The 14,161-nt window shown below is 57.3% G+C and overlaps 5 protein-coding genes across 5 annotated transcripts; 2 read left to right on the top strand and 3 right to left on the bottom strand.

The window, feature by feature from the left end:
- Positions 1–23: 23 nt before the first annotated feature.
- On the bottom strand, positions 24–1,013 carry EX895_002772 (uncharacterized protein; the record flags this gene model as incomplete). Its single annotated transcript, XM_029883370.1, has 2 exons — positions 24–53; positions 165–1,013. The coding sequence occupies 2 exons, from the start codon at positions 1,011–1,013 to the stop codon at positions 24–26; spliced, it is 879 nt and encodes a 292-aa protein (XP_029740405.1).
- A 792-nt stretch (positions 1,014–1,805) lies between these two features.
- Positions 1,806–6,005, top strand: EX895_002771 (uncharacterized protein; the record flags this gene model as incomplete). The annotated part of the gene is made up of 1 exon (XM_029883369.1): positions 1,806–6,005. One exon carries the CDS (start codon positions 1,806–1,808, stop codon positions 6,003–6,005), a length of 4,200 nt encoding a protein of 1,399 aa, XP_029740404.1.
- Positions 6,006–7,040: 1,035 nt separating this feature from the next.
- On the top strand, positions 7,041–9,365 carry EX895_002770 (uncharacterized protein; the record flags this gene model as incomplete). Its single annotated transcript, XM_029883368.1, has 1 exon — positions 7,041–9,365. One exon carries the CDS (start codon positions 7,041–7,043, stop codon positions 9,363–9,365), a length of 2,325 nt encoding a protein of 774 aa, XP_029740403.1.
- Positions 9,366–9,532: 167 nt separating this feature from the next.
- On the bottom strand, positions 9,533–10,197 carry EX895_002769 (uncharacterized protein; the record flags this gene model as incomplete). The annotated part of the gene is made up of 2 exons (XM_029883367.1): positions 9,533–9,874; positions 9,949–10,197. The coding sequence occupies 2 exons, from the start codon at positions 10,195–10,197 to the stop codon at positions 9,533–9,535; spliced, it is 591 nt and encodes a 196-aa protein (XP_029740402.1).
- Positions 10,198–10,481: 284 nt separating this feature from the next.
- EX895_002768 (uncharacterized protein) lies at positions 10,482–13,487 on the bottom strand (the record flags this gene model as incomplete). Its single annotated transcript, XM_029883366.1, has 1 exon — positions 10,482–13,487. One exon carries the CDS (start codon positions 13,485–13,487, stop codon positions 10,482–10,484), a length of 3,006 nt encoding a protein of 1,001 aa, XP_029740401.1.
- Between the last annotated feature and the right edge of the window lie 674 nt (positions 13,488–14,161).

The raw sequence follows: 14,161 nt of genomic DNA, 5'->3' as shown, positions 1-14,161 counted from the left end.
ATCTCGCAGAACCAGGTTTCGAATCAGAACATCTCTTCTTCATCCTGTGCCACCTGCATCCATTACAAACCAATCAGAAAAACAAACGACGAATAGATAAAGTCAGTACAGTCCTCCCTTGGCTGTCTCTCTCTCTTTTATCGCATTGGCGGCGGGAAACTCACCTCGTTGCCCTCGGGCACTTCGAATCCTTCTTCGGTGGAATACAGGATCGCCTGGATCTGCTTCAAGCTCTCCTGCTCCTCGGTGCCCACATGAAGTCCCTCGGGATCTTCCTCTTCCGACGGGGGCGGGAACTGTTCGGCCAGGATGGACAACCTCTCCTGCACGAGTATCTCGATATCGCGGAGTTTGGCGAAGTAAAAGTCGCGTTCCTTCTCCAACGAGTCGACTGAGACCTTCATCTCGTCCATCTGCGCGGTCAGGGCCTGGATGGTTTCGTTGGGGACTGCTGCTGCTGCTCCTGATGGTGCTGCTGCACGGGCGCCGGCTGCACCGAGGGGGCGTCTGCTTGCTGCTGTCGCAGCGGGGGCTGCTCGTGCACTCGGTCTGCTCGCTGCCGCCGACGCGCCCGCAGCCGGTCTCGACGCACCGCCAGTCGTCCTCGCAGCCCCGACACTCACCGCGCCAACCAACGGCGGCGGAGCAGCACCCACACCCCCGCGCCTCGCCTCGGCATCGTACACCTCGCCTGCAAAGTTCTGGTCCCAGTACCGCTTCAACCACTGCAAAAACTCGAGGTTGTCCTGCATCTTGCACCGAATCAGCCGGTCCACGGGGATGGGCTTATCGATGCGATTGCGCTTGAACGCTTCCTGAAGCACCTTGAAGTTGTTGATGTACTCATAGTCGTGTTTGGCGTCGAACTTGATCTTGACGAGCGGCACATTGTAGTAGATGGAATCGATGATCTGGGCGTACGCAGCACCGGAGCCGCACTGCTCGACTTTGGTGTACGAGAAGCCAAGCAGCTCGTTGATCCAGTTGATGAGTTCTGTGCGTGATTCACCCATCGTGAAGGACAAAGGGAGTGTGATCGTGAACGGCAAGTGTGATGGTGGTGGCGCGGGTGCAAGAAATCTAGAAATCACAACCAACACTCTTTCTTTGTCGAAAGGCTCGTGACTATTTGGTGCCTGTGCGCATTGCGCGTGTGTATGTGTGTGTGTGTCTGTGTGTTTCTCTCCCTCGCGTGAGATTTGTTTTCTCTCTCAGAGATTAGTCGGCCGACACGTGCTTTTGCCTGCTTTTTCAGCTGCGCTCCGACGCGTCTTTGCTAGAGTGAGACCAACACTCAACACACACTGCTCCTTTGCTGTGCCACTTCCTCTTCTTTTCTTCTTCTCCTTCTACTGCTGCTGCTGCTGAGATGCGCTCGCCGAACCAACAACAGAAAAGTCCGACTCTGTCCAACACTGCATCGTCATACATAGACGCCTTCGTCCCAGCCACTCGTAGAATTTTCTTCCTTCATGATCGAGTGAAGCGGTTAACCAGCAGGACCGTATGTATGCTCTCTTACTGTGTGAGCCTCCGTATGCTGCAGCTCGAGATCGACAATGGCGTCTGAATGTGACGGTGCAGAAGAGACAGAGGAGAGAGGGTGTGTCCACTCGACCCCTGCAGCTCGTCAGCCGTAACTTTGTGTGCGCATATGAAATGAAGTCGCAGGCCAACGTCAGGAGGTCTACTGTGCTTTTCGAGAGTGCAAGTGGGTCCAGCCTTGCTGCGCCAACACCCTTGCACTTACCATCATCCTCAACATCAGTGCACGCCCTGCCCCGACCTTGCAGGAAGATACTAACATGACCGTCACCGCCACCGTCTTGACCGTGCTCAGCATCGTGTCCAGCTTTGCCGTACTGTCCGGCTCGCTCATCAGCACTTTGCGTCGCCAGCGTCGCCAGCGTCGCCGTTCTGTCCAGCGTTCTGCCTGTTCGAATGGTTGGCACCATCTGCATTTCTGTCTATGTCTGCTTGACGCTGTGCTGCTCGTAGCTGGAGCGCCGCTGTTTGTAGTTCATGCGCTGAAAGCTAGAACGGCGGAATCGATCTGGGACACGGCCTTCGAGACGTTCGCAACTACGTTTGCTATTACTGTAGCCTTGGTGTTCCGATCAGCGGCGTTTGCCGTTCTGACAGCGAACATGCACTGGAAGCGCAAATCGTCAAAGCGTTTGCAGGTGGTGCTTCCACTCGCAGCAGCAGCAGTCTTAAGTGGCATCGTGGCAGTCACAGCAGTCAGATGCACGTCCATCATCCGCGGGTCGTCTTCGTGTGCAGCTGCACCCTTCAACAAGTTCCTGGTCGTCTCAACGCAGATCGTCTTTGCGGCCTGTGCCACGGTAGGACTCGTCTTGTTTTCTACAGCAACTTGCGAAGCCAATAAGAGCAAACGCGGTCCGAGTGTGCACCCGCGCACGTCCATCGTTGCACGTCGAGCGCCAAGCTTATCCCTCCTCATCCACACTCAACCGGACCCATGGACACGACATATCGACCTCAACAGCCCGGTCAAGACTGAGTTCGGTCCGCGGCGTCCCAGTCAGCAAGATAGCGTCGACTACGGCCCCCAACTGGTCCACGGTATCCTGGGAGACACCGATCGAACCATCGACGCAACAACTGCGTCCTTGGGCTATGCATCCGCTGTGGCGAGCTCGACGAATCCGTATCACATCTGCTCGGGGGTCTCTCTTGCTTCTCGCGACGCGGTCGCTAGTCTGACTGCTGCGTCGAGGATTGATCTTGCTGCAACCGGGGCTGGGCAGACGTCGCGATACGCTACGACGACGAGCAAGTCTTCTGCCCCGCTTCAGGAAACTCATGGTGCCGGCTTGTCGTCGAGGACGCCTTCCCCGGGAATGTTGCATGTGGCTAGTCGTCCGCACTCCAGGTTGAGTGCAGCAGCGACGGAAGGGCTCTTGCTAGACCGGCGAGCGAACAGCAGTAGCCGGCTCGATGGTGAAGTCATCCGGTCTAGGACTTCTTGGGGACAGCTGGCAACATTCATGTCTTCGTTGTGGTGTCCGATCGCACTATCGTCCATAGCCATGCTGGTGAACGCTCCAAGCGGGCAAGCTTATATCCTGCTCGCCTCATTCTGCTTCCCCGCCACGCTCCTCCTTGCTCGAAAACTCGTTCTAGGCTGCTCCAAAGCACAGCACCTTTACCCTCGTGCACCACTTCCTATCGCACAGATCCATTGTCCCGACACTACAACCTCTTCTGCCCGCACATCCATCGCTTCGTCAGCCGTAATCGTCTACAGCACTCCAGAACAGCTTCGATACCGGCGACCTCATCTACGCTCTCGCTCGTGTCCGCTCGAGTCAGAGCTTAACGGCTACGGCGATAATTTCCTCAGCTGGAACGAACCAGCTGCAGGAATTTCGGCCAAACAGCGCCAGAGCCTGTCATCTGCGAAGAGCGTTCCGTATCTCGGGAAGCACTGGGCAGCGGGCAAGGTCATTGGCGACCGCGTCGTCGCTCCGAGAAGAAGCTTTGTTCGCGGGCTGAACTTTATGTTGAATCCAAAACCAAGGCTGGAGGTGCTTCCGTGTCCCGCGACGCAACACGAGTATGATGTTCGATCTGACAAGGCGACACATAACAGTGCAAGGCAGTCGGTCCTTCCGACGGCAGATACGTCGGCAGTGGCGGAAGTCTTGTTGGAAGCGGCGCATGTGATAGGGCGGTGGACTGCGGATAGCGAACGTACGTGCATCACCCAGTGTTATGCGCTAGAGGACAGGGTGCATGCCTCTTCGTCCATGGTGTCTCTGCATATCCCGGAGATCGACGGTGAAAGTGTGGATGCGCTGTCTGAGCCACGCGATGTGATCCTGAACTTGGACGACAGCCCGGGAAGTCCTCGCCTGCTCACAGACATGGCTCCCCTCGCCCATCACACAGAACTCCAATCGCCGACCAAACGACGAGCCACGGCAGCACCCTACACTCCTGCCAACACATCGAACCAGACCGGCATCCACCCCGCCAGTTCCCCAAGCTTTTCGTGCAGCGACGATTCGCACGTGATGGGCAGCAGTGCTTCCAGATTATTCACCGAGATCATGGACATTCTTCGGAGCAATTCAAGCCACAGCCGTATGGTTGACCTTCGAGGTGGCGCTCCCTTCAGTCACAGCTTACACCGCAGTCCACCAAAGGGATACGCTTCTATCGATGCTGAGACCGCCGCTGCCAAAGAGAACAGCAGGTACGACTCCGCGAGCGAAACCTGCGAAACGATCGTCATTCACTCGATGGAGTCGAGCTGTGACTTTCGCACTGCTGCTTCGCAGAGCCATCCTCTAGCATCAGGAGACCGCATCCGTGCTGACGAAGGCGACGGAGACCAGTCGGGTTCCAGATCGACGTCGGCAACCGAGCAAGCGCAAGGGGGGACAGAGCTCGTGCGGAATGGGTCCACCTCGAGCACTCTGTCGTTCTCCAGTATTTCGACCCGGTTCCGCTCCCTGAGGCGAATTGCTAGGGCGGCCAATGTGACCCCTTCCGGATCACCAAACGCAAGAGCCAGAGGCGAACAGCATCAAGTGAAAAAAATCAGGAGCAGAACCTTTGCATCGGCGTTCGGTATCGAACTGGGCATACTCAACCGAAATGGTTTCAAGAGCAGGAGCGATACTTCTGGTTCGCACGTTGACAGCTCGCCTTCGACGAGTGCAGGAACGTGCCCCTCTTCACTCATGGATCTGAGCCTCTCTCCATCTCCTGCAGTGGCTCGCCAAACCACGAGGCTTTTTGGGGATCAGCAGGAGACCTCTTCGCCAAACATCAATGTCGGCAGCAGCGCTAGAAAGGCGCACAGACGCAATCTATCGCGCGCCGACTCAATCATGGACCTGCTCGACGAGCAACACAGCGACACGATCGAGGAGTTGCTCGAAATCATTGATGCCGTGTCTTGCGCGTCACAGGTAGACGAGCCGATTGGACAAGGTGCAGGTGCGTGGAACGATGCGGGGAACGCGGAGGAGAGGAGCTTCTCGGAGCACTTTGGGTTGGACTTCGACGGAGAAGCAGTCGGGTTTGACGAAGCGTGCGAGGTAGATCTGGCAGACGTGACTGTCCACGATGCTTGGGAACGGTGCTTCGAGCAGGAAGAGTATATATGTGATAATGCGCCATTCGCTACTAAGAAGGAGTACGAGGGAGCTTATAGCCCAGGAGAGGATGACCTCGATCTAATGGGCTTCAATACTAGGAGACTAGTCGCTCGTGCTCCTTTTTTAGACACGGTGGTGGAAGCGCCCGAAGATGAACTGGTTGCAGAAGGCTGCGAGGAACACCAACTCCTTTCAACGCAAGATCGATTCGATCAAGGCCAGGACAGCCATCAAGGGCGCATGAATGACCTGCTCGGGGTAAAGAGCAATGATTTTCAAGATCTTTCTTCGAGCTCCAAGCTGGAACTAAGCTCCGGGTCCGTCGAGATTATCGAACATGGCGCTGGAGCATCTCGTGGATCTCTGTTGCTGAAACGCGAGGTAGAGCAGCGTCGAGTCACACAGCTGCTGATGGAATACGAGGTTATGTTCCCGCAAAAGACATTGTCGAGTATCGAAGAAGTGACCGAGGCAGCCACCACACTGCGATCGACAGGATTTCGAACTAGCAGTGCGGCCAGCGGAAGCAAGTTTCTCGGCGATAATATGGCAAGCACAGCTGACGCAAACTCGATCCATCTCGGGCTGCCTCTCTCTTTAGCATGTCAGCGGGGAGTGGAGCGCAGCGAGAATGGCACTTCCGATTCCAAGCCGACTGTTCCGGCGGGTAGGGTCGATGTCGATGTCGATATCAGCGAGGACCGAGACCAAGAGCACGAAATGGACGAGTGCAGCGACCTTTCGTCACGCCTAGAAGTCGTACGAGACGTCGAGCTGCAGCCGGACGAAGAGCAGCGATCCGTTCATTCGGTGCTCGGGTCCCAGTCACGAGCTCTGACATGCTGTGGTCACCAGGCGAACAAGCACAGGTAGATCCATCACCACGATCGAGGAGTGTTCGTCTTAGTCAGCTAGGCATGGACCAAGGCATCTGGGCGCAGTCTCCCATCAAGCTGCAACTGAAAGACTCTGCCCCTGGTGAAGATACCAAAGACGGGGATGACAGCAGCTTCCAAATGGTGTGCGATTCGGTAGACGATGGACTGGGGAGATCTAAGAGGCTGAGGAGGAGTCTGACGCTGACGAGAGCCAGAGCTGGCATAGAGTCAAAAGCAACAACAACGATGAGGAAGCTCGTCAGGCTCGATCACCACGACTCTCCCAAACGCGAGATGAGGAATCGACTCGCAAGGATGTCGACTCAGTCAGTATCGCAAGCCAGCCTCCAAGCCAACAGCGGTTCCCCATGGGAGAAGAGACTGCCACACAGACCTATCAAGAAACGTCGCAAGAGCCGAATCAAGGGTGTCGCCGTGATGATCGCACGACATCAATTTACTGTCGTCGACGAAGATGATTCTCTGATTCAGCGCTTCAGCACAGCACAGCAGCAGCTGCAGCCGTCCAGCGCATCCGACACTATGACCGCGGTTCTCGCACTGTGATGTCCTATCAGCCCACTTTTGATCGAACCGTCAGTGTCGCACCTTGCAAGAAAAATGTGATTTGCAAACGTGTGGCAGTGGGTCGCATTTGGCGGTGAGAAGATCGGCTCGTCCGACACGCTGACAGTCCGCAATTTGACAGCTGCGCGTGATTTTCCAACAGAAGAGAAAGAGTGAGGCGGAAATGCACGAGCCAGTCAACCAGCCAGTCAGCAGATCCAGTCGTGCTCGGCATCTTTCTCTGAAAGTCGGGTCTTCCGGCTTGATTTTGTGCGTGTGTCATGCAGCAGCACTTCACCTGCAGCAAGCCACTCTCTCTCTCTCTCTGTGAAAGCATAGCTGTGCTGCTTCTGCTGCTGCGACGACAGCAAACAACGCGCTTGCTCGGCTCCACCGTAGCTGCCATCATCATCATTGTCCTCATCGCCACTTTTTGGACTTCATCCACTTGGCTTTGACGACAATGGTAGCCGCTTCGACCTTGCGGGCCGCGGCGGCCCGGCCTGGCACGAATGCTTCTGCTGGTGCCCGTCGACGCATTGCCAGGGATCAGCTCGAGTCGCTCCTCATGCCAGCTGCCAAGGCCTACCTGCTTGGCTATATCATGGACATCTTACCCGCCATCCTCAAGGCTCTCATCCGATTCGTCACCACCGAGCTCAAACGTATCCGCGCCTCTGAAAAGCGGCTTATCGAGGAACGCAAGATTGCGAAAGAGTCGGGTCAACCACGCTCCAAAACTGGCTGGTTGCACGGTCTCAAACCTATCCTGCCTAGCTTCTATAGACTGCCTACGCTGCTGCAGGCCATTGCAAAGGCGTTGCTGGTTGCGTTGGGGTCGGATGGAATGGCGACCAGCTGTTTCCTTGCCATGGCTGGTTGGAGGATCTCGGAGACGCTCGTCTGGTGGCCCATTGCCAAGTACTATGCACTCAAGCTCGCCAACCCGGCCACATCATCTCAAGCTCACACGCTTCGTGCGCTGCAACACGCTCGCATTGCTTCCACGTTTGTCGCCTCGTCGATCAGCTCGGCGCTGGCAATGATGATGTTACAGCACAAGAGTCAGGCAGCTCTGCAAGCAAAACAGGCGGCGGCTGTGAACAACGCCGCTGGTAATGTTCCCCCACTTCTCACCATCGACACTACGCCAGGCTGGATCCCCAAAAGTTTGCGTCGTTCGAACCTGGGTTTCTTGGGTAGGAGGCTCAACAACACCACGTCTACGCCTCGCATCGCTAGCTTGGCTCCCGCTGGCCACTTCCTTTCGCGGCTCACGAGTCTTACCGTCCCCGGCACTCCATCCCCTCATCTTAGCAATAACTCTGGCGTCAGCCCAAACATACCTTCCAGTCCAGATCCAAGAGCGCCTTCCTCTCCGTCAGCCACCTTGCAGCCGCTCCCAAAGATCTCCTCGGATGACGTGTCTGCCCCGCCGGTCTCACCGCTTCCCTCGGCAACTCAGCTATCTCCGAATGAGCCGGTGCAACCCCAGTCGAAGCCAGCGCTGGGCCGACCGAGCCCTACCATCGACTTGACGCTGTTCGCGCTGGTCCGAGGCATGGATACACTCGTCCGTGCCCTTGCTGTCCCCGCAGCTGCATCTAAAGATCGCCTGCGCACGTCCACCATCGGTTCGCCCTCCAACGCTAAGGCACAATCATCCTGGGGTCGCACGCTCCTGCGCCGCGTCGCGCTCGGCATGGCAGACCAGGCAGAGGGGCTCATCTTTGTCGTTTGCTGTGCCCAGATCATGTGGGCGTGGTTCTATCATCCCGAGCGGCTGCCGCCTACGTACGTCAAGTGGATCACTAACCTCGCGACGATGGACGAGCGTCTGCTGCTGGCGCTGCGATGCATCCGTACGGGCAAGCCGTTGGCGTGGGACTACGGAAGCAAGACCATGGCGCCCGAAGGTGTGCATCTGGTGGCGAGCTTGGCCGAGGAGCTGGGTCTTCCGTATGAGTGGGGCGATCCAACCAGGTTGCCCAACACAGCCGCCGAGGCGCGACAGATGGTTGCAAAGGCGAGGGCGGCGCGAGCTGCAGGAGATGGTGCACAGCCTGAGGCTGCGGAAAAGGGACCGAACCCGGGGTACGTGCTCAACGGGGCCGTGGGACCGCGCGGACGCGGCGAGATGGGCGGCATGCCGTGCGAGTTGGTGCACTGCGGGACGGGTGGAGGCAACTGCTACAAGAACGCGCTCTACCGCTGGATCCGAGGCTGGCGCATGAGCATGGCCATCTACTTCCCCGTCCACCTTCTGCCGCGTCTGCTCTTCAACCCGCGCGGCTTCCTCTCCTCGCCCCTACCCAACCTCATCAAGGTCCTCATGGGCGCAGCCCGATCCGCCGCCTTCCTCGCCACCTACATCGTCGGCAACTGGTTCCCCATCTGCCTCGCGCGCTCCGCTCTGCTGCCACGGCTGTTCCCCTCCGTACCCTTCAGCTTCTGGGACGCTGGGCTGGGGCCTGGGCTCGGAAGCATCGCGTGTGGGTTCAGCATCTTTATCGAAGAGAAGAGGAAGCGCGCGGAGATGGCGTTGTACGTGGCGCCAAGGGCCCTGTTCGCTATGGTCGAGGGTGCGAAACCGAACTGGTTGAGTCAGGGCGAGCAGACGGCGCTGTGGGCCGAGAGATTGACATTTGGTGCGGCTGTGGGTACGGTGGTGGCGGCTGCAAGGTACAGGCCGGATCTGCTGAGGGGGATCACGGCGGCGATGGGATGGGTGGCGAGGCCACCGGGTCTGCCTGCTTCGGGGAGGAACTACGCCAGGAGTGCCAATTGACCATGAATTCAACAGAGATGCACAAAAAGGAAGGGGGAAAAACTTATTTGGTCAAGCTCTTCTCCGATGGCTTGCGATTCGTGCTGCGGTGCAGTGTATTGAGCTGAGTCCGGGCTTCCCGTGTCGTGTGTACATCGTCTCATCGTGGACGTCCTTTTGCGGTGCGGCTACTTCTTATCGCTGTGACCAAGTCCAAAATCCGGATTGATCAGGTCCCTCACCTTCTGTTTGAGGATGCGCATCTCTGGGAAGCCAGATTCGACCTTTCGATCCCAGAGCAGCTTCAGCCCTCCTTTTCCTTGCTTTGCTTCCTTCGCTGTTTGTGCTGTGGCGATGTAGATCCTGAATCTGCCCGACGAAATGTCGTCGACTTTGGGGATGAGCATGACGCTCGCTACGCTTGCTGTGGTACCTGTTGCTTCAAGATTGGGTGGAGAGGGAGCGAACGTGGACAGCAGCTCTTGCTGGAACCAGTTTGCGCGCAGGCCGAACTTGCACCGCTGGCAGTACTGCAGCAAGAAAGGACAGTATGTCAGGATCAGCTGTGTGCAAGGCGGGCAATGCGGAAACGGGGGTGACTTACTTCAATCACGACCAACGGCGTAGGCAGGCCATCTACACTGCTGAGTGGCGGGACAAAAGTCGACGGATTCGTCAAGTCTTCCACCTCTTCAATGTGTTGCTCCTTCTCTCTACTATCTTCGGTCGGAATAGTGGTAATGGTCGCTGTAGCGGTAGCTGGGGATGGATGCGCCGGATCAGGTTGGCAATCGATGCATGCGACCTCGTCCGTCGTAATGGCAGTCGGCATTATATTCGAGTCGCTCATCATGATTTCGGCGTAGAGCAATCTCAGAGAGCTATGTTGACTCTGTCCCGGTCTCTTTAGGCGTCTAAAGACGTGATGGCGATGATGATGATACGATGATGATGATAAAGACGATAAAACCCTGGCTCGATCGCGCAAAAGAGTTCCACAAATATATCACCTCCACTTTTCTGCTTTCACCGACACTTCCGCTCATTCCAACTCAGATCCCGTGCTCAGGCTTATACCAACAACACACATCCAAATCACATTGTCGCAATCAAAGTCTCGTTTGCTTTGCCATGGTCTTAAAGACAAGCAGCGGTCTCGCTCTGCGTCCTCGCCCACCCGGCCTTTCGCCCCAACGCACCTGCCGCACCGATCGTATGACTCCTCTTCCCCCTCCCCTTCATCAAACTGGTCTGTGCAGCATACATCGTCGAAGGCTTGACACCCACCCCAACATCCTTGACGCTCAGCTGCTGCCTCTGTCCCTTTGCTCCGCCTCGGTTGCTTACAGCCTGATTCTCAATGAGGACCGTGAGCTGCGGGCTTGCTTCAGGCAGGGTGACGCTGCGCGACCAGCCAGCCTTGCGTTGACTAGATGAAGGAGCAGCCAGCTTATCACTTACCGACGATGGCAGCTGCTCCTTCATCCTCTTGTTGTGTCGTGTGCCATCGTCATCCCCTTTTCCCTGCGAACGTCCAGGTCTTTCATCTTCTTCTTCTCCTTCCTCAGTAATCGTTGCAATGTCCACGGTAACAGTTGAGTTCGAAGGCTCCGGGTTAGCCGCCAAGAAAGGGTTGTTCTTCTTGCTGTTGCTCCGCTTGAGTCCGTTGCTCTTTTGCCCGTTGGCGCCACCGCTCTTGCCGACAGTCGGACGTTTCTTGGCAGGCGACTCTGACCTGCTCCTCGCTTTCGCCGCTTTCACCCTAGCCGCCGCCTTCGATTCCGCCTGCGAGCTCGTTGCGGGAGCTGGCGTCGATTCGGCCGACGACGCAACCCCTGCACCTTCCATCTTGGCCGCGGCCGACATGGTCCTGCCCAGCTTTCCCTTCCTCGAGCCCAGACTCCCCACCGTAGCCGCTACAGCCGCTTTCTTCTTTTCCTTCTTGGCGAGCTTGCGCTGTTCTTCGAGATAATCTCTGAACTTGGCCCAGGTATGGCTGCCCACAATCTGCTCGATCGCCTTTGCTTCGGCAGAAGCATCGTCGTCCACGTGTTTGGGAGGGAAGAGTGAAAGCGCAGCACGTTGAAGATCTCCCTGGATCCACACGTCAAAGACGTCTTCCCATTCGCGCGCAGGATTAGGAAAGTCGTAGTTGAACAAGATGGTGCGAATGGGACACGTAGGATCGTGAATCTCGTGCTCTTCGTCCTCTTCTCCATCGACATCATCGACAAGATCAGCTGATGTGCCGTTGGCGCGTCGATCTCTTCCTAACTTGTCTCCTGCTGCTCTAGAATCCTTAGTCCGCTTCTTGCCGGGACCATCTTCAGCGGTGCTGCTTTCGTCCTCGTCCTCGGACGAGTAGATGAGCCACTCGTCTTGGGCGTGGCACGCCTTGGCGAATTCGCGGACGATTCGTTTGGTGCCTGGGACCTTGAGACTGGTGCCGGCGACGATGAGAAGATCGGGCGGTAGCGGCTTGAGCCGTGGAGGGCGCGATGCCTTCTTCTTTGATGGCATGGCGGGCTCGGCAATGGTGACACCCCGAGCCGAAGCTGCAGCAAGCTGCGAAGATAGTGTGGACGATGCGCTGCTGCTGTTGCTGCCTGCACCCTTGTCGTCCGCTTCCTCGGCAAATGCCCTTGCCAAAATGTTGTCCTTGGAGTCTTCTGCAGGTAACAAGGTGCCCAGCTGAAGATCGACGACGCCTTCCGAGTCGACACTGGTGTCGGCTTTGATCCTGTTCCCCTCCTCTTTGACAGTGGTCAGCTGCTGCTGGCGCAACTCGAGATCAAGCCTGGCAGTTTCTTTGGCCTCTTTGCGTTCTCGAGCGCGCGTCTCTGCAGCGGATTCGGGTACTGGGGGCTCGTTGGGATCTCGAAGGCCGAGAATGTCGCGCTGAAGACACTGGCCGACGCGTTCGGCCCCCTCGTTCTGACCGCCATAAAGTACAATGTCGACTTTCATCCTGCCCACACCGCGGGACCGCATGTTGTTGGAAGTACGCACCTCGTCGGCAGTCTGACATCGCGGGCAGGGGACGGGCTCGCCGTTTTGAAGTAGCTCCATGGCATGTTTGCTCTCCTCATGACCGAGGGAAGCGGACCCTTCGCGGGAGGAAGGCGACATGTCTCGATGATCCGGCTGGTGGTGGACCGTGTTGCCAAGCGTGAGCTTGTGGTTGCAAAGGGCGCACGTGAGCGTCTGCAAAGTGCCGTGAAGCGGGATGGTTCGAGGGAACATGGGTTTTTCTGCCAGCGCCTTTTGCTCTTCCTGCTCCCGGCGCTGCTGGGCAAAGAGAAGGTGCGAGTCGGACTTGGAGCGCGAAAAGGCAGCCGAGCCGAGCCTCTTGCGCTTGCCGAGGGCTCTCACGGTGGTGGTGGAATCGCCAGCCTCGCCAAGCCCGAAAGTGAGGCCGGCCTTCTCCTCGAGACCATCAATGTTTTGGGTGTATACGCGCTGCAGTCGACCTTCGTCATCGAGGCGTTTGAGGAAGCGGTGAAAGATGGTGGGTTCTGCCTCGTCGGCGAGCCTCTTGAGCTCTGCAACCATCGAGTAGAAAAGGGCCGAAGTGGACTCCGAGCTGAAGAGGCGTGCGTCGAAGAGGTCCTTGCCGGAAGAGAGGCCAGCAGTCGGATGCTTTTCCTTGAGCTTCTTGAATAGACCGTGGGCGGAGCGAAAGTCGGGGATGTTGGCCGGGGATGAGACCGAGATACCGGCGCCGCAGATGACGGCAATACGGCGTGCACCAGATACAGCCTCGTACAGGCGGGCTAGGTCGCGGTCGACATCCTTGGAAGGCTGTGCGAAAGGCGGAACGGCAATGTCGGCGGGGAGATCGTACTTGAGTGCTTTGAGGTCCGACGTGGTGGAAGTGCTTGCTGCGGCGGACTGAGAGGCGACGGACTTAGCTGGCTTTGGAGAGTCTTCGCGCAGCAGATTGGCAACAGCCATGCTCTGAACGCGACGAGAGAGACGCCGAGATGACGACCCGGAGCTGGACATAGGCGTGTTGGAGCCGGAAGAAGAGGAGGAGGAAGAGTGATCGGAACGAGAAGCAGCAGCGTTTTGCAAGGTGAGACGAGGTCGTGGCTCTGGTGGCAGCGAAACGCTGCCGTCTACTGGGATTTTGATGACGATCATGATTCTTGATATACGAGCCGTCGCGAGTGGCCGGGACCACAATGGCTAATGACGAGTTGGAACCTAGCTCGAGGTGATGGCAGACGGCATGAGGGGGGGAAGATGGAGGCTGTTTTGTTCCAAGAGGATTCAAGGGAGATAGCCGGGTGGCGTGGTGGCTTAGCTAGAGAAGCGAGAGCAAGGTGACAGTACGAAGGATGAACGGTTTTGGAAGCAACCAAACAAAGTCGGATGCGTCACTTCTCGCTCTCTTCCTCACTCACTCGCTCCCTCTTGCTGCGGGGGAGCCGCGATCGGCCTGACTGCGATTTTTGAAATCTCTAACCCAAAAGCAACACGAACAAAAACACACACCGCCAAAAGAAGACACGACGACGACTCTGACGCACACGGCTTGCACCAAGTTCGAAAGAGTCGGTTCGGAACGCAGATGCAGAACCCAGTTGACATGGCTGCTCCTCCGCGCCTTTCAGAAGCTCCCACGGTCGGAATGAACATAAGCGACCTTGGCTTTGGCAAACGCAGTCGCGCGACAGCTAACGGCTCGAATCCGCACACAATTTGCTTGTTGCCTGCTCGCTGCATTGGCGTGGGACTGGACTTTGTTTGCTGACGGCTAACCCGCTCGAGACTTGCTGCTCTTCACTTGCCCATTTCTCACGATCGTCCGATCC

Source organism: Sporisorium graminicola, chromosome SGRAM_16, assembly GCF_005498985.1.
Source record: "Sporisorium graminicola strain CBS 10092 chromosome SGRAM_16, whole genome shotgun sequence".
Classification (NCBI taxonomy): domain Eukaryota; kingdom Fungi; phylum Basidiomycota; class Ustilaginomycetes; order Ustilaginales; family Ustilaginaceae; genus Sporisorium; species Sporisorium graminicola.
This window is presented reverse-complemented; position numbering and strand designations above follow the sequence as displayed.